The sequence below is a fragment of the Zonotrichia leucophrys genome, chromosome 1, assembly GCF_028769735.1.
Source record: "Zonotrichia leucophrys gambelii isolate GWCS_2022_RI chromosome 1, RI_Zleu_2.0, whole genome shotgun sequence".
Lineage (NCBI taxonomy): Eukaryota > Metazoa > Chordata > Aves > Passeriformes > Passerellidae > Zonotrichia > Zonotrichia leucophrys.
The window spans coordinates 1,775,766-1,799,936 of record NC_088169.1 but is presented as its reverse complement, the minus strand read 5'-3'; the positions used below and the strand labels follow the sequence as shown (position 1 = coordinate 1,799,936).

Sequence of the window (24,171 nt, the reverse complement as noted above, 5' to 3'; positions counted from 1 at the left end):
GGGTTCACTGTCCCCCACCCTGGAGGGTTCACTGTCCCCACCCTGGAGGGTTCCCTGTCCCCACCCTGGAGGGTTCCCTGTCCCCACTCCAGAGGGCTCACTGTCCCCCACCCTGGAGGGATTCACTGTCCCCACCCTGGAGGGTTCACTGTCCCTCACCCTGGAGGGCTCACTGTCCCCCACCCAGGAGGGTTCACTGTCCCTCACCCTGGAGGGTTCACTGTCCCCCATCCTGGAGGGTTCACTGTCCCCCACCCTGGAGGGTTCACTGTCCTCAGCCTGGAGGGTTCACTGTCCCCACCCTGGAGGGTTCACTGTCCTCACCTGGAGGGTTCACTGTCCCCCACCCTGGAGGGTTCACTGTCCTCAGCCTGGAGGGTTCACTGTCCCCCACCCTGGAGGGTTCTCTGTCCCCACCCTGGAGGGCTCACTGTCCCCACCCTGGAGGGTTCCCTGTCCCCACCCTGGAGGGTTCACTGTCCCCACCCTGGAGGGCTCACTGTCCCCACCCTGGAGGGTTCACTGTCCCCAGTGTGTTTGGCAGGGGCTGCCCAGGGAGCTTTGCAGTGCCCATCCCTGCAGGTGTGCCCTGGAGGTGGCACTGAGTGCTCTGGGCTGGGCACAAGGTGCCCACGGGGCACAGCTGGCACTGCCCAAACCATTCAGTGAGAAGGATCATTCTGTACTCACTCTCTGCCACAGCAGGATCCTCGGATGCTTTCCTGGCCCAGTCAGCATAGTCATGGATAGCAGAGACTCCAGGGTTGGGGGCCAGGAGAGGACAGGGCTCATCCATATGGACAGTGGTGTGCTTCAGCTTTATCTCCAGAGGGGTGAGATACAGCTCCTTGTCTCTGTCCAATCTCCACTGTTCCAGGCTCAACTTTTCCACGTGAACTTTGAAAGGGGATTCTGTGAGTCTGGAGAAAAAGGGGAGATAGACCAAGTAGCAAAAGTTCTGCATGTTCTCCATGCAAGTGGAGCAGCTCATCCTGCAGCTTGTCCTAATTAACACAACAGTAAAACATGACCCAAGGCATGAAGATCCTGGTGAGAGTCTGGGATTTGGAGCCAGGCTTTGAGACCTGGAACAACCTGGGGTAGTGGAAGGTGTCCCTGGCCACAGCAGTGGGTTTGAACAGGATGGTCTTTAAGTGTCAGAACCCAAACCTTCTGTGATTTGGTAAGTAAACTGTGACTCACTGAACTGTGCAGAGGCAGCAAGCACACCTTCACCCCAGCTCATTCCTCAGCACTTCACATATGCTGGAGAACATCCACACAAGCTTTCTGGAGCACTTCAGTGGTGGGACTGGGCTATATTCCAGTCTGGTTCAGGTATGGAGACCCTAAAGGCCCATGCACTGCTGGATGCACAGGCAGTATGAAGGTGTCTGGGAGCTGAGAAGCTGAACTAGGACTTCCTCAGGTAGGGCAGATGTCCTCAGGGGGAACCAAGAGATTGGAAGTTTCTTGACAACAACTTCTCTTAAACCTTGTGCTGGGTGACAGTGCTATTTGTTTGATAAAAAAGAAAAACCAAATCCTCTTACTATGCTATTCCAGGATTTGACAGCGATATTTTTGTGGAGAAGGGCCATGAAGGAGACCTCCATGGCTAACCCCATCTTGCACCACTCCTGCATGTCAGAAGGAACAGTGACCTGCAACCAGGATTCTGCCAGCCATGCAGAGTGAGCCTGTCCCATCCATCCTGAAGGGAAGCACTACTCACAGGCTTTGGGACCCTGAACAACCTGGGGTAGTTATTCCAGGATTTGACAGCGATATTTTTGTGGAGAAGGTGAATGAAGAAGATCTCCATGGCTAACCCCATCCTGCACCACTCCTGCACGTCAGAAGGAACAGTGGATTCTGCCAGCCATGGAGAGCGAGCCTGTCCCATCCATCCTGAAGGGAAGCACTACTCACGATTTGGGAGCCACGGGGGTGGGCAGGAATCCGTACTCCACGGGCTCCAGCTGCGCATCCTCTGTTTCACTGCAGCCGCTCAGCTGATCTCCACAGTTGGCCAGCGTCCAGTTGGGGCCCCAGCCCACGCGGAAGGAGCGGCCCATGAAGAGTCCCATGTCCATCAGGAGCTTCCCCTTCCCGTAGGTGATGGATCTCTCCAGGGGGACGAGCCCGCGCTGCCTGCGCGCCCCCACCGTCTTCACCTGCACCTCGGGCACGGCCGCGGGCACCGCGAAGGCCGAGGCCAGCGGCGACCACAGGGCGGCAGAGGGGGCACTGTCCAAAGTCCTGGGGCCCTTGGCATCTGCCACGGCAGCGCTCGGTGCCTGGGAAAGGACGCTGGCAAACTTGGATTGCAGCAGCCCAGCAGCTGGTGGGGAGAAGCAGCAAGAACGGTCAGTGGAAGGGCAGCCGTGTTCCAGAGGGCGTTGCTGGGCTTTGAAGGGATTTCAGGAATTCCCAGAACAGCCAGAGACAAAGGTCTGGATGGTGTGATGGGAACACGGAGCCAAGTGTGAGTGTGTGCAGTGCTGAGCCCCACTGACCCTCCAGCCCTGCCCACAGGAACACAAGGGGTGCTCCCAGGAAGGGAAAGGCACAGCCCCAGCCCAAACTGGGCCATTCCCAAAGGGGTCTCTGATTTAATGTCAGAATCGGGACATCAGCACAGAAGTGGGGTGGCACACGGATCAGCAGGGCTCACACACACCTCAGGGCTGCCCTGCCAGTCATGTGGGCTTTGAACTGACTAACAGATCTGAATTAATGGGTTTCCTCCATCAGGGAGCACCATCCTGCTCGCTCCCAGGGGTATTCCTCAATACTCCCATGGAAAGCACCACTCAGTGGGTGCACTGGGTGCAAGGGGCAAGGTTTGGGCAGTGGGGGAATCTGGTAGGGGCTGCCCTGTGCAGGGCACAGCTGGTGCCCACCACAGCAGAGCCACCACAGGCCACCTCCAAACCACCTGCAAAGTTGGTGCCTCTGGGAGATCTTAAAAGGGGGAAAAAATCCAGACAAGCAGGAAAAAAAAGAAAAGAAAAAAAGAAGTTAAAAGATCAGTGCAAGCATCAGAGGAGGTGAGGAGGTGCTCCAGGCACTGGAGCATTCAGGGCAGGGCTTGTGCTGGAGCAGGGAATGAGCAGAGGAGGAAGGAGTGGCAGGAAGGAACAGCTGCAGAGCCCATGGTTTTGCCTGTTCATGTTAAAATTCACCCTTCTTCACACAACCTGTGGTTTCTCACCATACCTGAGTGTCTTTTGTGTCCTTGTGATTTTGAAATGGGAAGCCTTGGGGAGCAGATCTCTTGGGAAGTGTCCATCTTGACAGGTTGCTTCCCAGGATAATCCAGGATCAAATCCAGGTCGTCATCATCAGCAAGCAAGGAAGCTTTCATGATCTGAGGATGTGGGAAGCCAAGCCAGAACATCAGCAATCCCTCCCACAGCTGCAGCTCACTAAGCTCATCAAAATAGCTCTTCCCACCCAAAAAAACTCCTACATGCAGCACATGACCAAACACAGCCACGCTGCAAACATTCCAAGGAACAGTGGAGGCACAGCTCAGGCTTGCTGCCTGATGGAGGGGGATTTACAAACACCTGTTACATCAGTGCACAGGTGACATCCCACAATAATCCTCATTTCTTAGATCTCAGCTCTGTCTGCTGTTTGTTAGCTTAAGGAGTAACTTCTGGTCTATTACAGGGAGAAGCCCAGAAGTGTTCAAGGTTCTGTTCTTCCACAAAAATTACAAAGCTGGAGAGGAGAAGGGAGCCAAGGAATGGCTGCCAGTGCCAGAGGGCAGGGCTGGGTGGGATCTGGGCAATGAGGAATTGTTCCCTGGCAGGGTGGGCAGGCCCTGGCACAGGGTGCCCAGAGCAGCTGGGGCTGCCCCTGCATCCCTGGCAGTGCCCAAGGCCAGGCTGGGCACTGGGGACAGTGGGAGGTGTCCCTGCCATGGCAGGGGTGGGATGGGCTTTATGATTATTCTCAACCCAAATCTTCTGTGATATTGTGAAATAAAAGCACCAATACCAAGCCCCAAGTCAAGACCCATTACCCCAAAATGTTTTTATCTACCAAGGCAGAAGGGGACCAAGGTAGCTGCTCTGGTATCAGTTCAGCTTATCCCAGTGCCCACAGGGCAGAGTTCTGGAAACTGAGCTCTGGCTTTAGGGTGTTCCATGTCTCCACATGTGGGGCTTCCCCACAACAGAGGTATGGTGTGAGCTCAGTCCCACTCCATGGGATGCCCTGATCATTACAGGCTGGTGTGTGACCACCCTCGGGAGGCAAAAGCACCCTTGAGGAGTGCTCCCCTCATTTCCCAAGAGGAGCAGGGCAGGACACTGACCTGCCTCCCTGGGGACACAAAAGCACCCTTGAGGAGTGCTCCCCTCACTTCCCAAGAGGAGCAGGGCAGGACACTGACCTGCAGCACGTAGGGGTTGATGCCCTGGGTGGACGCGATGTGCGTGGACGCTGGCACTGCCTCCTGCTCCTCGGCCAGGGCATCCTCTGCCAAGGGCTCCTGGGCTGGCTCCTGGGTGACGTCTGCCATGTCACTGTCCAGCTCCACCAGCCTGCCCAGCTGCTCCAGCTCCAGGGGCTGCGGATACAGAGGCCAGGTCACACCCACAGAGCACAGCTCAGCCAGCACAGCCACGGCTCCCAGGAGGGCTCTGCCAAGGCTGCGCACCAAGGGCAGGGATGGACACACAGAACCTTCAGGGTGTGCCATGCCAGGGAAGGAGCAGTCCCAGAGCAGCGGTGCCCTCCTGGAGTTTTCCCAGTTCTGCCATTCAGTTCAGGGAACTGTTCTTCAGCAGTGGTTCTCACATGCCCAGCGAGGGAGAGCTCTGTGTGCCCTGCCTGCCTCCCAGATCCATCCCATGTGGTACAGACTCCAGCCACAGAGCCTACATTCCACCAAGATCTGCATTTCTCATGGATACTGCAGTGGGCAGGCCCTGGCACAGGGTGCCCAGAGCAGCTGGGGCTGCCCCTGCATCCCTGGCAGTGCCCAAGGCCAGGCTGGACACTGGGGACAGTGGGAGGTGTCCCTGCCATGGCAGGGGTGGCCCTGGGTGGGATTTGAGGTCCCTCTAACCCAAACCCTTCCATGATTCCATGGCTAACTGCTCACACGGGCTGTACTTTTGCCCAGCTGGCTCTGTGGGACCTGAGCTCCCTTGTACTGGTTTGGTTCCAGTTCAACCATCCCGTGACTCAGCTTTGTGTCCTGTGAAAGCCTCATGCTTCCAGCTTCCCAGAAAAAACACAGTAAAGAGAACTGAAGTGATGCAAAAACAGGAGTGAGGAGGCCTAGGCAGGGAGTGTCCTGGGAATCCTGCTCAGGAATTAAGGAGCATGTTCACAAGGCTGTGCTTAGCTCTGTAGAACCAGCCAGGATGGGGTGAAGGGTCTCAGCTGAGATAAAATCCCCTGTGGGGGGCTGTAAGGATAGAACTGAGTGGCAGATGCAGAATCTGAGCCTGGCCCCACGTGTGGAACAGATTTACAAGTCAAAATATGGTTACAAACACACAAGTTTCACTGCTCCCTTCATTGGGCTTTAATGCAGCAAGCTCCCTTGCAATATTAATAAATTCATTAATATTTAACTTAGTGAGGGAGGACAAAGCAAAAACCAAGTCTAGATACTAAATGCTTCTTACAGCCCAAACAACAGTATTACCAGATGTGTTCTACGCCAAGAGTTTGGGACGTTTTAAGTGATGCTATGATGTTCCTTAGGGCTTAGGGAAACTGATGTTTTTCCTAATTTCAGAAATTAAAACCTAAGTCAATGTTATGCAAGTCAGAGAGGTTAATGAACCTGGAGGAGTTTTTGCTAAGTACACTGGATTGTACAAGAATATTTGAATATATCAGTGATATTTCCAGTGTTGCTGAGTGTTTAAAAGCTCAGCTCTGGTCCCCCATTCTGAACACGAAGCAGGGAGGGGAGCTGAAGTGATGCTGTTGGGCAGCCACGTGTGCAGCTCAAAATGCAAATAATTAAGGAGCCACTCGAGCAGAGGGATGGATGAGTGGGTGTTAATTAGCTGAGGAGCTGTGAGAGCTGGAGCAGCAGCTGGCCACTGCTCTGGGAGTCTCCATGCAGAAGCCAGCAGAGCTGGCAGCCCCAGCCTGCCCCAGCAGCAGATGGTGCTTTGGAATTGCTGAACAGGGAGCAGGGTCCTGAGGGCTCTCTCCCCTGCCTGGAGAGCTCTGAGCACACAAATGGGCAGCAGAGACTCGCACTGGGTACCAGGGAGGAGTTCTGTGTTACAAACACACAACTGCTGAGGTGGGAAAAGCCTCTGAGCCCCCCAAGCCCAACCATGGCCCAGCACCACCAGGACCACCAGTGACTCCATCCCAAGTGCCACATCCACAGGCTGTGGAGCCCCTCAGGGAGGTGACTTCACCACTGCCCTGGGCAACCTGTGCCAGGGCTGGACAGCCCTTTTCAGGAGGAAATTTCCCCAATATCCAACCTAAACCTCCCCAGGCACAACCCAAGGCCATTTCCTGCTCCACCCTCCTGTCAGGAGCTGTGCAGAGCCACAAGATTCCCCCTGAGCCCCCTGTGAAGCTGAGCCCCTTCCCCAGCTCCCTCAACCCCTCCTGGGGCTCCAGCCCCTTCCCAGCTCCATTCCCAGCCCTGGACACGCTCCAGCCCCTCCAGGGCTCTCTTTCCCAGAACTGGACACTCTCTTTTGAGGTGTCACACAGTGCTCAGCACGGGGGACAGTCCCTGCCCTGGGGCTGTGCCCACACCATGGCTGGGACAGCCCAGGGACAGGGGCCACTGGCCTCTTGCCCACCTGGGCTCCTGCTATTCCCAGTGAACCAGATCAAAGAGTGCCTGTGGATCAAACATTGCTGTGTAAGATGGGCCCAGCACTGAGGATGTTTTGCAAAGGTTTAAAGCAGTCACATCCAACACAAGTATGTTTACGAAGCCAGCATATAGCCAGCCCTACAAAAAGTATTATTTTAATAAAAATAGAGCACATTCTTAAAATGGAAAGCAGACAGTCTTGCACACTAATGGTGGTAAAGGCAACTGAGTGCACAGCATCACTGTCCAGGCAGGCAGCACACGGCGGTGGCATTACGGGCGTGCATTTAATAGTCACAAAAACAAGGGTTCTTCCAGAAGAGGTGCAAATCTGCCAAACTCAGACTAGAATTCAAACAAGAAACAAGGGTTGAAAGCCTCCCCGCCCCATCCTTAGTCTGCAATGTCAAGTGTCTCAAAGGAAAACAACACGCAGCCACTCAGGCAGAGCTCAGAAGAGTTTCTGTGAGGCTTCGCTCTCCAGATTGCACGTTACTCCAACCACCCCCTTCCCAGGCACAGCTATCCTCCAAATTCCGTGTCATCAACCCCCTTTAGGCACTGCTCTCCTTCTACCTGAGCCGGGGGCGCTGGCTTGCCGTTCAGGGCCATCTGCTGGGGTGGCAGGTGCCCTGGGGGTGGCACAGGGGTGGTCTTTAACTTCTTGGTGTCCACTTTTAAAGGACGATCTTCCTCCTCCTCGTCAGAATCTTGCAAGCCATACTTGGAAAAGTGTGCTACCTGTGTTAAGGAGGAGGACAAACGTGTCACAGCTTGGAAGTGAAATTTCTGGAAGGCCTCAACACTGGGCAGGTGTAATTGTGCCCTATACAGGCGTCCTAACACACAACTCTTGGGACACCTGCAACAAATTCAGCCTCTCTACAGAGGCTGCTGTTTTAAAATTTATCAGCTGTCACAGACTCTGGGATGACAGTTCAGTGCTGTAGTGCTTGGAAATTGTATGATTTCATATGTGTTAATGATTATATGTATTACAAAACCACCTGCTCTAGGCAGGGCTGGGGCCATAGCTTTCACCACAGAACTGCAGACTGGTTTGGACTGGGAGAGACCTTAAAGCTCACTCATTCCATGGGCAGGAGCATGTTCCACTAGTGCAGGCTGGTCTGTTGGTTCAAGCCCCATCCATTTTGCATGTGTTATTGATTATGTGTAGTACAAAACCACCTGCTCTAGGCAGGTCTGGGGCCAGTTTTTATCACAGAACTGCAGACTGGTTTGGACTGGGAGAGACCTTAAAGCTCACTCATTCCATGGGCAGGAGCATGTTCCACTAGTGCAGGTTGGTCTGTTGGTCCAAGCCACATCCAACCTTGAACGCTCCCAGGAATGAGGACGCTTCTCACCAGAGCCCAGGGACTCTGGAGCGCTGTCCAAAGCCAGAAATGAGCCAGAACTGCCTTGATGTGGGGCTGCAGGTGGCTCACCTTGAAGACCCAGGAGCCGGTCTCGGGGCGGTACTCCTTGAAGCGCGCCCCCTGCCGGCGGGACACGGCCTCCAGCCGGCCCTCGTAGTCCATCTCTGCCAGCCGCTCGGGGCTCTTGATCAGGCACCGCGACGTCTTGTCCGTGGGCCACACCCCGTCCAGGGTCACCTCAGCCCGCCTGCCGAAGGACAACGGGCTCACAGCCAGGGGCTGGCAGCCTGCCCAGGGAGCAGGGCACAGCCCCACGCTGTGGGGAAACTCCTATCGGCTCTCAAACCCAATGTGTGGCTCAGAAACCTGAAGGAACTCACTGACACTCTAAACCGAATGCACCATTTGGGTTTGCCTCCTGGTTGCAGCCTGCAAGCACAGCAGACTGTCAGGGCTCTAAAATTCATCCTTACTTACCTATTTAACCCTTCCCCAATGGGAGGTTTCTTTTCGTCGTCAGGGTAAACAATAACTTCTTTTCTCCGGATATGTACAATCTCATCCAGGTTTAAGTTTGTTAGATTTACTTCTCCTTCAAAGTAAATCGATCCATAACCTGCACAACAACCCAAAAGGTCACAATTAAAATTGTGAAAAGGTCAATTACATTGTGAAAAGTCACAATTAAAACTGTGAAAAGTAATATGCCAGAGAGCTCACGTTCCTGCTGTGCTCCCTCTGTCCCCACCTAGCCCTGTCTGTCTCCCAGACAAAGTGACACATCCTTCCCCCTGAGAAAACTCTGGAGGAGCATTATCAACTTTGACACCAATATCAAATGGCTGGGAGAGCTGGCAATGTTCAACCTGGAGAAGGGAAGGCTCCTGCCAGGGCCTAAAGGGGCTCAGGAGAGCTGCAGAGGGACTGGGGACAAGGCCTGCAGGGACAGCACCCAGGGAATGGCTGCCAGTGCCAGAGGGCAGGGCTGGGTGGGATCTGGGCAATGAGGAATTGTTCCCTGGCAGGGTGGGCAGGCCCCAGAGCAGCTGGGGCTGCTCCTGCATCCCTAGAAATGTCCAAGGCCAGGTTGGAAAGGGTTTGGAGCACCCTGGGATGGTGGAAGGTGTCCCTGCCCATGGAATGGGATGAGCTTTAATGACCTTCCCAAACCAAATCAGTCTGTGATACTGGGATTTATTTTATCCTAAAATCCTACAAAACATTGATGCCAACTGCTGCCAAAGCAAGGGCACTGGTGGCAGTGAGACTGAGGGCTGGGAACCGAGGCCCTGCAGCTTTGGGATCCCTGGGCAGGCTGGGGCGCTCACCCGTGCGGCCGATGGTGAAGTCTGTCACGATACATTCCTTCCTGTCGTTGGTCAGCCGGGCCAGCTCCTCCAGGGTCGGGATGGTGTAGTAGCCAGCTCGTGTCAGGACAATCCCTGCAACACAACATTCCCTGAGAACAGGGCTGGCAGCAAGGCATCCCATTTCTTTTGCCAGCCTGAACAGCTGTAAGCCTCAGAGGAACTGAGAATCAGGGCACCCAAAGCCAACAGACACCACAACACCTTCATTCCACAGCCTCCAGAGCACATTTAAACCAAGTGCCCTGGCAGGTTCTGCCCAGGCACCTGCCAGGGAGCAGCAGGTGTGCAAACAGAAAGGGAAGAAGGAGCGCAGGGAGAAGAAAAACTGCAAATGTATCAACACTTGAAGGAAACACTCTCCCAGCTTTAGTAGCCTGGGGCCTCAGGCACTGCTGACCAAACTGCAGCTTCTTCTACATTTAACAGGCTCCAATTCTTCTTCATCTAATAATCTGTCTAATGATCTTCCTATTTCCCAAAAGCATTTTGCATCTACAAAATGTCCAGAGACATTTCTTTTGCACACATCACCTGCCGGTTTCATTACATGCCACGTAAGTATTAGCTGGGAGTATTAACAAATCTTTTCCCTTTACCTTCTCAAGTTTAAAAAACTCTGACACACGTGATATAAAATTGGAGGATAAAATTTAAATGCCCGCTGACTCAGCAGATAAAATTTCTGCGCTAGGTAAGAAAAGCAGCATTTGTATTCTGGCGGAAGGAGGGGGTAAAAGAGCAAAAGCCGGGGGTGTCCAAGAGCAGCAAACTCTGCACGCAGTGCTGCCCCCGGCAGCCTCACCTGCAGGATGCTGCTGGAGGCCAGGCTCCATCTCCTTGTCCCACTCCTCCTGCAGGGAATCCTCCTGGAAGGAGGCGTCCTCGCTGCTGCCCTCCAGGCCGTTGCGCAGCGCCGCGCGCATGTTCAGCGCCACGATGGTGTCGTCCACGCCCGAGTGGGGCTTGTGCCCGCTGCCCTCCAGGCTCTGGGGAATGGGCTTGGCAATGGGGTTGGTGTAAAACCTGGTCACCTCGTGGGCCTCCTCCTCCTCCTCTCGCTCCCCGTCCTGCCTGTGGTTCTCCTCGGGAGGCACTGACAGGAAGAACCTGGGCAGAGGAAGGATAATGTGAATTATTTCATTCCCAGGGACTTACACCAGCGTTCCTGGGCAGGCCAGGAGCTGGACTCGGTGACCCCTGTGGGTCCCTCCGTGCTCAGGACACTCTGATTCTATGATTAAAATTCTGCTCTTTCCACACAAAGAGCAAACAGGACCACACCAACTGCAGTGTCGGTGATTATTCCCCTTCCCTCTGCTCCTGCTTGACTGCCACTGAGGCTCCCACTACAGCAAGGGCTGTGGTGAGACTGGGACAGGCCCCCCAGGCTGGGGACTAAGGCACGTGCCCTTAGTGAGTGGAACAGGAGCTCAGGATGGAGAGAAGCCTCAAAAGGCAGTGTAACAGCAACCCCACAGCTCCAAACCCTCTGCCCACAGCGCCAGGGTGACCTCACTCCCACAACAGCTCCTATTTTATAGCTTTCAATAAAATCAACATGGTGGGTTGGGCAGGTTTTTTCCAGACTCTGAGTAAAAGAAAACCAAGGCAAAAATCAAGAGTTCAACTGAAATATGGCCACAGGTTTTTTAGAGGAGGTTGGAATTTCTGGATTTTGGTGGGGGAGGATACAGCCTTAGAGGCTCCTCACTGTAATCTGTACAAAAGACATATACAGAAAATAGAAATATGAGACATGAAGATCAGTGTAGCTCCCTTGCAATTCCCACATCACTGAGGACTGACCAGCAGAGGTTCTTCTCCCCTCAGAGTCAGGTTTAGCACTTCCCCCAAGGAATATCCTGGTTTCTTGCTACAGGCAAGGAAGAGAGACTCATCCAGAACCTAAGTTCCTGCTCCCTGACCTGGATTTTGGGTGGGGTGACCTGGCAGTGCCCACACAGCAAGAACACATGGTTAGTGCAGGAGGAAATGCACCTCCTTTCAATGAACAGCAAAGTGACATCCCTGAGAAGAAGGGGCTGCTGTCCAGCAGCAATTCAGGACAGGCAGAACCTGTCTGCACTTGTGAGGACAAGCCCTGCAGGGTGACTCACTCACCTGTCCCCATTCTCCGGGTACTCCGACGGCGACGCCAGGTCCTCGTTCTCTCGGCTCACGGGAGAGAACAGGTTGCTGCTGTTGAGGTTCTTCAGAACCAGCTTCTTGATGCTCTTCCTAAACACACAACACACCAAGGAAGGGAAACGTGGATCTATCCACTGCATACAGGTGTACTTTGTACTTAATTCAGATGCTCCAGGGACCAGGAACCAGCTCTAAGACCTGTTCCCACACCCAGGACATTTCAAGTCTCCCATAAGAGATCCTAAAATGTTTTGGGGAATTCCATTCAAGGCTCTGGTTTATACAGAGGTGTAAAAAGCACAGGCCAGTGAAAAGCTCAAAGCCCAAGTTCAGCAAACCACAGTGCTCCCTGTTTCCCAGCCTTTCTAGAAACACAGAAGGTCTGGCCCACAGGTGCAGGTTCATTTTAAAGCAGGGTCACTTTAATCTTTTAGCCCTTTGTTTCTACTCAACTCCAAACATTTCAAAACTCCTTTTCTATTTGACTGCCATTGTTCTATCTAAAAACTGAACCCAAAGCTTTACTTGGGCAGATCCATGATTTATTTCTCACAGAAACATCTGTGCATTTGAAACAGCACTAGGGCTGGGATAAAACCACCAGAAATCTGCCTCCATACTTAGGGCATGAGCAAACTGTTGACACTCCCAGTTCAGGAGCAGGAAGTATTACCCTGTGCAAGCTTTCCTTGTTAGAATTCCTCAGTGACTTTATAGGAGCTTTGTTCCCATCATGGACTGACCTCATTTTACAGCTTATTTGGCCTTAAGAGTCTAAGCTGAACCTTTTCCCCTCCTCTACAGAAAACAGTTCTAGTGAAGCCTTACAGCCAACTTGTCATTGTTTTTCCAACATGAACCAGAGCACAAAATCATGAGATTCAAGGTAATACACCGGAGTTTCCAGAAGATTGTCACACAGAGACAAAAGAGCAGCTCACTTTGGCATGAAGGCTCCATTGGACAGGGAGGGCTCATCATCGTCCAGCCCATCAAAGAGCTGGGACTTGGCCGAGCCCGCCGACTGCAGGGCCTTGGGCCGCACTCTGGTGGCGGGGCGGGGGGTCAGCTTGTAGTGGGTGGGGGTCGTCAGGGCCTTCTGGGCTGCTGGGTTCGTTGGCTTCAGCCTCTGGAACAGAGAGAGGGACAGGTGGAAACCTCAGGCATGGGGACAGAGCTTTAGGGTGCTCCAGCCCTAAAAAGGGCCCTGAAAGGCAAAGGGGGTGGTAAGCAAAGGGAAGCGATAATTGCACCCAGGTTAGGGGGCTCCCTGCACAGCCCCTGCCATCAGCCTGGATCTGTGGGCAGCCTTGGATCCATGTACAGCCCAGCCATCAGCCTGGATCCATGGGCAGCCCCAGTCATCAGCTGGGATCCATGGGCACCCTGGGCTCCATGTACAGCCCCAGCCATCAGCCTGGATCCATGGGCAGCCTTGGATCCATGTACAGCTCCAGCCATCAGCCTGGATCCATGGGCAGCCTGGACCCATGGGCAGCCCCTGCCATCAGCCTGGATCCATGGGCAGCCCCAGCCATCAGCCTGGATCCATGGGCAGCCCCAGTCATCAGCTGGGATCCATGGGCACCCTGGGCTCCATGTACAGCCCCAGCCATCAGCTTGGATCCATGGGCTCCATGGGCAGCCCCAGCCATCAGCCTGGACCCATGGGCAGCCTTGGATCCATGTACAGCCCAGCCATCAGCCTGGATCCATGGGCAGCCCCAGCCATCAGCCTGGACCCATGGGTACCCAGGATCCATGCACAGCCCCAGCCATCAGCCTGGATCCATGGGCAGCCCCAGTCATCAGCCTGGACCCATGGGCAGCCCCAGCCATCAGCCTGGACCCATGGGTACCCTGGGCTCCCTGCACAGCCCCAGCCATCAGCCTGGCTCCATGGGCACCCTGGGCTCCAGCTGCCAGGCTGGACTCACCTCCAGCCCCTGGAATCTGCTCAGGGGCAGCAGACACTCAGAACCTCCCCTACCGTCTCAAAGCCTAGAAAGCGTTTGTTTTATCATCTCTTGAACAAAGCAACAGGAAAGGCTTCTCAAAGACTCTCAGGGATGTCCTAAGCAAAGCACTACAATTATTTTCCAAGCATTAACAATGATCCATCTTTATTCCCACTCAGCAGCAGGGAGCCCAGGAACTCCATAGCCAAGGCTGTGATGCAGGCAAAAGCAGGAAATCATGGAATGGCTTGGGTTGGAAAGTACCTTGAAGATCATGCCCTTCCAACCCCCCTGCCATGGACAGGGCACTTTCCACTGGGATAAAATCAAGCACTTTGTGTCCCAGAGGGTAGAAAGCCACTGCACCACTGGGAGAGCACAGAGGGCAGCTTCCTTGGCTGCTCAGTGTGCACTGAAGTGAGGACTGCACACAGACCAAGCAATTCCAGCTGTCACCCATACAATGAGTCCAGTGCTGATGGGCACTCACCTCCTCCTTCTTCTTCGGGTCTGACATGGGGTTTCTGAAGAGTGGGGAGTCCCCAAAGGGGGAGTAGGTCAGGCTGTTGAGGTGCTGCTGGAGGACAGCTTGCTGGGCTGCAGAGGCGTTGGGGTCTGTCAGAGCTACAAAAGGAGCAGCATTGCAGTTTTAGAGCTCTGGGAACGGAACCAGGGCAGGCAGCACACAGCAGTGCCCAGAACATCTCCTTCCTCCATCACAGTGTCCAACCATATTCACTGAGGTCCCATGATGAAAAGCTGAGGGCACAGAGAGCTACAGAGCAGTGGCAAGAGCCTGGCCTGCCAGAATATTCAACTAATCCAGCTGGCTTCTGAAAGGGTGTGCGGGGAAAATATTTCATGCAGAATTTTGACATTACTGCTACTACAACCATACAGGTCTAGAGTCCCCTCTACAATGGATTCTAAATCTTGTCTCTGTCTTAAAGCATTTTATTTTGATTCCTATTGAAATGCTCTAAGACTTCACCCACCCCATGAAACATTCAAGCCACTAAAAGCAGCTTAATCCTAATTCCAAGAAAATCAGGATGGATGTGGGCACTCCCAAAGAAGAAAACCACTCTCAGAACAACAGCTTATTATTGTCGGGGTCTGTTGGAAGTCAGGAGGAGAGCTGGAGACAACTGGGTCTGATTTTTGTCCCAAAGGCACAGCATTCCTGTTAATAAAGGTCCTCTAGGCCTCCCCTATCTGGAAGTACTGAAAAATCCAACATTGCACTTCCCTTACTTTTCATTGTGCACATCTATTCTTGCTGCCCTAAATTCAGTTTGGGAAATTTACTAATCTTCAAGACAATGCTCTAAAATAGGCGCAATTATTGGGCATGTAAAGCAACTTGGAATTCCTTTTAAAATACACCTCTAACTAGCAAAACAAGGGTCATTAACAGTCTGCACTGTGACTGAGACCAGAAGTGGCCCCAAGGAGATGTTCTGTCATTCCAAACCCTTTGGGAGGGGAGTGCTCCTGTGTTCAGGCTCATGGCACTCACCTACAGCAGGCTGAGGGGCCCCAAAGCCCAGGGTGGCTGTGGATGTGTTGAATCCTGGGGCTCCAAAGGCTCCTGTTCCCAGCGTTCCCCCCAGCTTTGGCTGCGTGTTCCCGAACAGGGACGTCTGTCCTGCCCCCAGAGCTGTGACAGAGAGGGCACAGTCACCACAGACTGACAAGTTCACAGGCACAACACAGAACTCCTTGCTGGACTGCAGCAAACACTCTCCATGCCCACGGATGCTGCAGGCAGCAGAGGCTCTGGGCACAGAGGGCCTCACCAGTGATGCCCAGTTTCTGCCAGGCCGCTTGGCACTGTGCTGAGAAGCTCCCCTTGGAGCTGCCCTGAGCCACCCTGCCTTGAAGCTCAAACACACCCAGCCTTTCCTAACTCAGCTGCAGGCAATGCCCAGGCTGGACTGACTGCAGCCTGAGGGCTGGAGCTGCCCAGGAATGAGCTGGCAAACTGCTTACCTGTTCCAAACCCTGTTCCAAGTCCAGTGCCCAGAGTCCCAGTCGCAGGCTTATTTCCAAACAAGCTATTTCCAGCAGTGTTGGCACCAAAACCTTCAACAACAGAATGAGCAGCTCATTAGAGATGAAATTAAAACCATGTATTTAAATAAATAAGCCTCACAGGGTCCAAGAGCCCTGCCAAAGCCAAATTTCTCACTGTTTCCAGCAACGCAGGTTAAACTGGCAATCAGCAAGAAGGCACTTTACTGGTAATAAACACATTTTAGTTATAAATATAGCATTAAAGCAGCACAGAAAAATGTGGGTCTGCCTTCTTAGGCTTTTCAGTTTGTTACAAACTTCAGAGTTTCCCAGAAAGGCAGAGCTGACATGATGCTGCTCTAGCTGGCAATGGAGTAAAACGTGCTGGGGTTTTTTGAGTGCCTGGAGGGAACAAACCTCAATCCATCCTGTTTATATCACACACCCATTTCTCTGACCCTCACCACAGGGCAGGTGGGAACTCAGATCTGCACAGTTCAAGGGCACAGCTGTAGCTGCAACAAGGCCACCCCAAATCTCCCAGTTCTACCCCAAATCAGCTCAGTTCTACTGCAGATGCTGACCCCATCCCATGCTTGGTTAGTACACAAAGCCAGGATTAAACTGAAAAAGTGCAGGTGTGCACCAACCCCTTGGAATCCAGCTCCATTCCTCCTATAAATTGCTACACAGGCAAACCAAAACCACACACTGCAAAGGCTGATCTCCACCAAACAGTGCCAACACTCTGTGGGGCCATGGAGTTCCTGAGCAGCAGAACAAGAACTCAAAGCACCTTTCACACCCCTGGCAGGTTTGCCCAGGACTGCTCACCACAGTCCAACCCTGCTTGCCAAGGGGCTGCCCTGCACAGAGCCTGATTTGGGCAGGACCTAAAAGATCAGCCTTGAGTTCTTCCCTGTCTAAATGGGCAGGCTGGCACAGCAGCTAAAGGCATGGCAGGCCCCACTGCCTTTAAACAACCAACACAAAACAGCACTGCAGGACAGGGATGGCAGGGTCCAGCCCCCTCCTACTCACTCTCAGAGACACTGCTCTGTTGCTCTGAAATCCAGAATTAAAAAGGCAGGAGAGATTTCAGAGACCCCTGAAAGAAGGTGCCGGTCCCTTCAGCCATCCCTACACATTCCTCCTGCTCAGTCACACCCAGCCAACATCAGCTCTCACATCAGAGCCACCAGGAACACACCAGCAGCTCCTCAGGACTTTGGTCCTTCCCATCACCCAGGACAACAACAGCCACCAGCTGAACTGGAGCTGACTCAGTTCACCTTCACTGCAGTGCAGGATCCCCTGACACCTGCCCAAGCCCAGGTCTTACCCCAATTCTCCCAGTGTTGCTCTGCCAACACAGGGTGTTCACAGCCTCCTAAAACACCTCTGCCCCCTGAATCCTCCATTTCAGGAGTTTTCAACCACAGAATTACAGATGGTTGGAGCTGCAAGGGTCCACCCAGCCCAGCCCTGCCCAGGCAGGGTCACTGCAGCAGGGACACAGGAACGTGCCCAGGGGGTTTGGGATGTCTCCAGAGACTCCAGCCCCTCCCTGGGCAGCTGTTCCAGGGCTCTGCCCCTCCAGGGAAGGAAGCTCTGCCTCAGGCTGGGCTGGAATTGTTGTGTTTTAGTTCCTGGCCATTGCTGCTCATCCTGCCACTGGCACCACTGAGCAGAGTCTGGCACCATCCTGACACCTGGATGGATGGATGGATGGATGGATGGATGGATGGATGGATGGATGGATGGATGGATGGACGGGGTATTTGGGCGGATGGATGGATGGATGGATGGATGGATGATGGATGGATGGATGGATGGATGGATGGATGGATGGATGGATGGATGGGGTATTTGGGCGGATGGATGGATGGATGGATGGATGGGGTATTTGGGTGGATGGATGGATGGATGGATGGATGGATGGATGGATGGATGGATGGATGGATGGATGGATGGATGGATGGATGGGGTATTTGAGTGGATGGATGGATGGGGTATTTGGGTGGATGATGGATGGATGGATGGATGGATGGATGGATGGATGGATGGATGGATGGATGGATGGATGGGGTATTTGGGTGGATGGATGGATGGATGGATGGATGGATGGATGGATGGATGGGGATGGATGGATGGGGATGGATGGATGGATGGATGGATGGATGGATGGATGGATGGATGGATGGATGGATGGATGGGGTATTTGGGTGGATGGATGGGGTATTTGGGTGGATGGATGGATCCCCTCTCACCCTTCCCCTCTCCAGACTGACCAGGCTCAGCTCCCACAGCCTCTCCTCACCAGAGATGCTCCAGACCCCAAACCATCTCTGTGCCCTTCCCTGGACCCTCTCCAGTAGCTCCTGGTCCTCCTTGAGCTGTGGAGCCCAGAACTGAACAGGACACTCCAGATGAGCCTCCCTGGAGCTCAGCAGAGGAGCAGGATCCCCTCCCTGACCTGCTGGGAATGCCCTCCCCAAAGCTCCCCTGGATCCAGGGGCTCTCCTGGCCAACCCAGGCTGAAAATTCCCTTGAGGACTCACCAAAACGGTGACATCTGACCATCTACTTCCCGAGTCAGGGAGCCCCACCAAGAGAGAGGCACAACCCAGCACCCAGCACTGTGCCAGGGCATCGTTCACCTGACAATTCCAACACTACAGTCCCCAGCATGTGCCCTCTGCAGCGTGTGGTGCACACAGCACAGATTTAAATGACTGAAGCCACATTTTTTCCCCTGTCTCCAGACTGGAAGGGTTTGCAGGGCTCCCAAACTCAGAGCAGGTTTGTTACCGAAGAGGCCCCCGCCCGTGGTGGTACCGAACGAGGGAGCGCTGGTCGTGGTGGCTCCAAATCCAGCAGGCTTGTTCCCAAACAGGGTCTGAAAGGAAAACAACAGCAATGTGGAAACCTGGAAGCTGACACCACAGGAATTGTATGGGTGTCTGGCTGCAGGCAGGGAAGCAGAACTAAAGGCAAGCACAGCTGAGCCCCCCAGCCCACCCTCCCGTGAGTGGGGTTATCCCAAGCCACCTGCAAGATCCCCAAAAGCAGCTGCTAGGGTCAGACCCGAGGGGCTAAAGGGACTTTTCCAATCTCAGTGATCCTGTGAGTTTTGCTCCACCAGAACCAAAATGACTGAGTATCAAAAACCAAGGTTGGTTCTGGTCCATCACAACTTACAACCCTATGCTGAGGCACCCCAGCCACTGAGAACCTCAGTATCTCCTGCTGCTTTTATCACTCCACACATCACTTGTTAAAAAAATGGCTCTACTACACCTGTTTATCCTCCAGTTTCCAGCAAACCACCTGACTTTTGTATCTCAGACATCCTAACTCCTAAGCTGACACAACTTCTGTGCAGTCAGCACCCCAGAACAGGGCTCTGCTTGGTTTTCTCTCTTTGTTACAGAGGCACAGACATACCGAACCACCAACACCAAATCCCGTGTTGGCTTGTCCAAAAAGGCCAGTTCCCGTTCCAAATCCAGTCCCAGCATTTGTATTGGCAGCTGTCCCAAAAAGGCCTCCAGGCTGCGAGGGCTGGGTGACCCCAAAGAGACCCTACAAAAAGGAACCAGGTTAAGGTAACGCTCCCAGGCTTTTCCAAGTCCAGCACTGACAACGACAGATCCAGCATACAGAATCAGGCAATAAAACAATGCTGCATTTGCCCTCGTGCTGGGGGAACAGGACAGGTGAAGAGCATTCCAGAAGCTTTAGTCCTCCTCCAAAAAATTAGTTACTAAAAGGAAATTGAAAAACCCCAAAAATTTATGCTACAAGATTTAAAGGATATTGGAATTTCCTCATCGCTTTGAGCAAGGGAGATGGAAAAGAAACATTTCACAGGGTTTTCTATGAGAAGTCACAACAAATTCACAAAGAACACAGGATATCTGGAGCCAAAGCCTCTAGTCATACAAGTTACAACTACATAGAATCTTTCTGTCACAAAAGCCCCCAAATGTTGCTCATTTATCACCAGAAAGCCCAAGATTGAATTCCCAAAGAAGGTTGACAATGGAATGACATTATCTGTGTGAAAATGATCAGAAGCACAGGAGTTGCTAGAGAGCAGCTGCTCGAGGAGGTGAGTGGGTACAGGATTTGTGAACAGCTGGCTGTTCTCCAATTGTCAGAACAAAGCTGACTGCCAGGAGGTTCCTCACTGCCCCGCAGCCTCCAGAGCTTGGCACCCTGCCTTTAGCCCATGGCACTGGAATGTGAGGCACACCCCAATGCTGCAGCCCCTCTTACCATGGTGTTGGTGTTGGGCTGGCCCAGGGTGCTGGTGCCCCCGAAGGAGAAGCCGGTGTTCTGCGTGGTGGTGGCCTGGCCAAAGGGTTTGTTGAACAGGCTCGTGGTCTGGGACTGCTGCCCAAAGAGCCCCCCGGTGGTGCCCGTGCCAAAGCCGGTCGTACCTGGGACACCAAGGGCAGTTAGAGAGCCAACCCAGCACATCCACACCCCAGCAAAAAGGGTCACAGAATATCCTGAGTGGAAAGGGACCCCCAGGGACCCCCCAGTGCCAGCCCTGCCCTGCCCAGAGCCCACCAAGCCCAGCCTGGGCATCCCTGGCAGCGCTGGCCAAAGGCTCCTGGAGCTGTGGCAGCCTCGGGGCCGTGCCCATTCCCTGGGCAGTGCCAGCACCCTCTGGGCAAGAACCTGTCCCTAAAATCCAACCTAAATCCCTCCCCTGGGCCAGCTCCAGGTGTTCCCTGGGTCCTGTCTCTGCTCATCCAACAACCACCTCCATTCCTACAGCCTGGAGGATTTGGATCTGTTTACAGTCAAATTCCACAAACACAAATATCCAGTACTAGGAAAAAACTCTTCCCTTTGAGGGTGGGCAGGCCCTGGCACAGGGTGCCCAGAGCAGCTGGGGCTGCCCCTGCATCCCTGGCAGTGCCCAAGGCCAGGCTGGACACTGGGACTGGAGCAGCCTGGGACAGTGGGAGCTGTCCCTGCCATGGCAGGGGTTGCACTGGGTGAGCTTCAAGGCCCCCTCCCAACCCAAACCATTCTGGGATTCTATGATCTATTTACTTTTCAATTTGCCCCAAAATCTAATAAAAATCCAACAGCTGTTTCAATTTTTCCAAGGGAAAGTAAGAAAACAGACTCCTATGGCAAGGAGCTGCAGCAGTGAATGCTGGCAATACAACCAGCACAACTCTGAGCTCACAGCAGGGTTTCAGCATTTTGCACGACAGAATTCCAAATGGTTTAACAGAATATTTGCACATGCACTCACAGGAACACCAGGGCCAGGCAGTACTTACTGGTTCCAAAAGCAGTTTTATTCTGCCCATAGGAGAAGCCTGTATTGGTAGTGGAAGAGCCAAAAAGTCCTGTGGCAGTGCTGGACGTGGCAGTGGAAGAGCCAAACAAGCCAGCAGTTGCTCCTGCTCCCACAGGATTCGTGGGCCCTTTCCTATTTGCCTGGTAGTCTTCCAAACGGAGTTCCTAGAGGAAAATCCAGCTCTTTTTACCCAGGACAAGGGCAGGCAAATGTCCTTACCACACTCACACTGCACCCCATCTTCACCAGGGTGAAGGCTCAAGAAAAACTGCAACGCCCACATTTTTAAAAATAAGAACAATAAAAATGGGACCTGAACTTAGATTCATGTTTTTACCTCAATTTAACATCCCAGAGCCTTTTCATGTATTTTATAAATGATCTGTTTTGAAGGGTCAAACACACCAGCCCAAATGGGAAGGCCTCAGGTTAAATCCTTGGGAATATTAGTTTATATCAAACAACTGAGCTCTGCCTGGGATCCTGCTGCTATCTCAGCAGAGCAGGGCTGCTCCCAACAGGACCTCATGTCCTTCTCACAAGATGGAATTTCAGCTTCTCCAGACCTGCATCAAGCACCTAAAGCCAACTGCAATTAACATGGCATTGCATTAATTGTTTTACTTGACAACACCTCTGGTGCGTGATGCAGATATTGCAGGTTCATTCATATTCCTGCACTAATGAGCACAGGCAGCAGCTGAGGCCCAGCAAGGCCCGAGCAGGGCTGTGTGCCCCTGCACTGACCTCCAGGGACTTGCTCTCGTACTCCTTCATGGCAGTGATGCACTGGTGCTTGGTGTTGATGTTGGTGCTGACGCCGGATTTCACCATGGTGTCCGTGCCGGTTGGGGGCTGCAGGGAAGGGAGGAAGGGACAGGTTAAAACCCAGTCACACTTGGGGGAACACAGCCACAACTCCCTGCAGATCCTGGGAAATCCCACACCCAGCACAGACCTGGGGCTCTGTGTGACTGCTCTGCTCGGCCAAGACCCCACCTGCAGAGCTGCCCCAGCCCTGGGGCCCAAGAGCAGGAGGATGTGGGGCTCCAGGAGCCAGCCCAGAGGAGCCAGGGGGCTGCTCCAGGGCTGGAGCCCCTCTGCAGCCAGGCTGGGGGTGCTCACCTGGAGAGGAGAAGCTGCAGGGAGAGCTCAGAGCCCCTGGCAGGGCCTGAGGGGCTCCAGGAGAGCTGCAGAGGGACTGGGGACAAGGATGCAGGGACAGCACCCAGGGAATGGCTTCAAAGTAGGATTTGATGGCATCTTGGGAATGAGAAATTGCTCCCTGGCAGGGTGGGCAGGGGCTGGGATGGAATTCCCAGAGCAGCTGGGGCTGCCCCTGCATCCCTGGCAGTGCCCAAGGCCAGGCTGGACACTGGGGACAGTGGGAGGTGTCCCTGCCATGGCAGGGGTGGCACTGGGTGGGATTTAGGGTCCTTCCAGCCCAAACCTTGTGTGATTGCATGGTTTTATGATTCCATCATTATTTGTACAGCTGAGGCCCCACCCAGGTGTGTTTAATGATGATCAACAGTGGAATTAGTCACAGGAACACTCAAAACAACTCCCAGCAATTCTGCTTTCAGTTTCACTTTTAAAGCAGTTTACCTCAGCCTCTGCCTCAAACCCTGGAGCTCTGCATGAATTCCAGTATCCCCCCCCTTTTTAGCAGTGCTATGGAAGTACAAATCAGCAGCACTGCAAGAGCCCAGGCAGCAGCGCAGCTCTGCCCCCAAAGCCTCAGCCTTACACCAGCTCAGTCTGGAAATGAAGAGGGCTGGGATCTGCACGAGCAAGTTTTTGGGGAACAGAGTCCCTGCTGCAGCAGGCCCAGGGAGCCCAGTTCCTCCAGGCCTCTCTGCTGGGCCACCCTCCAGGCCCAACTGCCACGGAACTTTGTAGCAGTTACTGAATCCTGTCTTAAAGGGGACTCGTCCAGAGGAGGCAGGAAGGACAGCACTGCTCTCCCTCCAGGTCCCATTCCCAGAGCCAGGCTGGCTCAGCAGAGCTGTGCTGATTCTCACCCATCCCCAGATGCCTCTAACCCCTACTGCTGCCAGCATTTGCCATGGATCACCCTGAATTCCACAGCACTTGCTGGGAAGGCTCAGCTTTAGGAGCTCCTTCACTCCTTCAGTGTTGCCTCTAAACCCAGCAAGCCTGGAATTCTTCAGTGTTTGAGAAGGATGTTTTCAAATCAGTTCAGAACACTTGACATAAAATCATTTTTTCACCTCAGTGACCAAGACATCACACAAACTGCTGCAAAACTGAATACTTCCCATAGTAAACAGGCTGGAGCAAGAAGAAAGAGCTGAACTTACATTAAATTTAATAGTGGTGCCAGTTGGAGCAGCAGTGAAGCTGGTTGGGCCAAAGAGAGAGCCAGATGTGCTCCCAAAGGGGTTGGAAGTGGTGTTGGTGGTCCCAAAGAGCCCCCCACTGCTGGTGCTCGTACCAAAGTCTGAATAAAGCATAAAAAATAACAACATCAGTATTACAACAAACCCAAAGTTTAAAACTTAAACCATAATACTTTATTCAAATTAAAAACTGGTTTGAAAATACAAAAAACTGCTGGGAAAAAGAATCTGACAGCAAAGCTGGAAGCTGATGGTGCTGCTAATGCAGTTCCCTGCTGCAGAAGTGTCCTTAACTCAGCACCCCAGAAACACCACACACCACAGCAGTTTCCTTCTACAGCAGTTTCCTTTCTTCCAAGCAGGAAAAAAACAACACAGTAACTTTATAATAAAGAAAATCAGCAAGGCTCCTTTTCTTTTTTCAGAAGGGGCTGCCAGCAGTTGCTTTTGCCTCATGAAATTACAGAAGAGTTTAACAGCATTCCCTGTCTTCTCCTGCCACACAAACCCAACTGTAACTGCTCTGCCACAAGATAAAAACCTAAAATCAATCAGCACCAAAACAGTATTCAGGATAAACAATTCCAACCAACAACCTTTGGCAATTTATTTTAAAATGCAGGGCTGGAATCACAGCTAGATTCAGGAGCATGGGCTCCACCCTGGCTGCTGTGGGCAGAGGGATGTCCTTGTATCCTGCAGGAGAAACCCCCCAGCCCCACCCTGACCCTGTCCCAGCTCCCACTGCTCTCCCACCCATCAGCAGAGGGGCACCAGTCTCA

General features: G+C 53.2%; 1 protein-coding gene across 4 annotated transcripts in view; it reads right to left on the bottom strand.

Moving 5' to 3' along the window:
* Positions 1–24,171, bottom strand: part of NUP98 (nucleoporin 98 and 96 precursor) — a 40,271-nt gene that overhangs the window by 11,607 nt on the left and 4,493 nt on the right. For 2 of the 4 annotated variants that reach the window (XM_064704622.1, XM_064704632.1), the window contains exons 5-24: positions 23,351–23,490; positions 21,774–21,881; positions 21,007–21,190; positions 19,982–20,145; positions 19,148–19,285; positions 18,512–18,599; positions 15,677–15,769; positions 15,204–15,344; positions 14,175–14,308; positions 12,668–12,855; positions 11,700–11,816; positions 10,381–10,685; positions 9,537–9,650; positions 8,686–8,824; positions 8,278–8,455; positions 7,403–7,567; positions 4,409–4,585; positions 3,223–3,373; positions 1,933–2,344; positions 691–920 (exon numbers count right to left, since the gene is read on the bottom strand). In XM_064704622.1, coding sequence (XP_064560692.1) covers positions 691–920; positions 1,933–2,344; positions 3,223–3,373; positions 4,409–4,585; positions 7,403–7,567; positions 8,278–8,455; positions 8,686–8,824; positions 9,537–9,650; positions 10,381–10,685; positions 11,700–11,816; positions 12,668–12,855; positions 14,175–14,308; positions 15,204–15,344; positions 15,677–15,769; positions 18,512–18,599; positions 19,148–19,285; positions 19,982–20,145; positions 21,007–21,190; positions 21,774–21,881; positions 23,351–23,490 — 3,366 coding nt within the window. Of the gene's footprint in view, positions 1–690; positions 921–1,932; positions 2,345–3,222; positions 3,374–4,408; positions 4,586–6,934; positions 7,568–8,277; positions 8,456–8,685; positions 8,825–9,536; positions 9,651–10,380; positions 10,686–11,699; positions 11,817–12,667; positions 12,856–14,174; positions 14,309–15,203; positions 15,345–15,676; positions 15,770–18,511; positions 18,600–19,147; positions 19,286–19,981; positions 20,146–21,006; positions 21,191–21,773; positions 21,882–23,350; positions 23,491–24,171 lie in introns of those variants that run through there. The other 2 variants (XM_064704642.1, XM_064704653.1) reach the window with 2 other exon arrangements.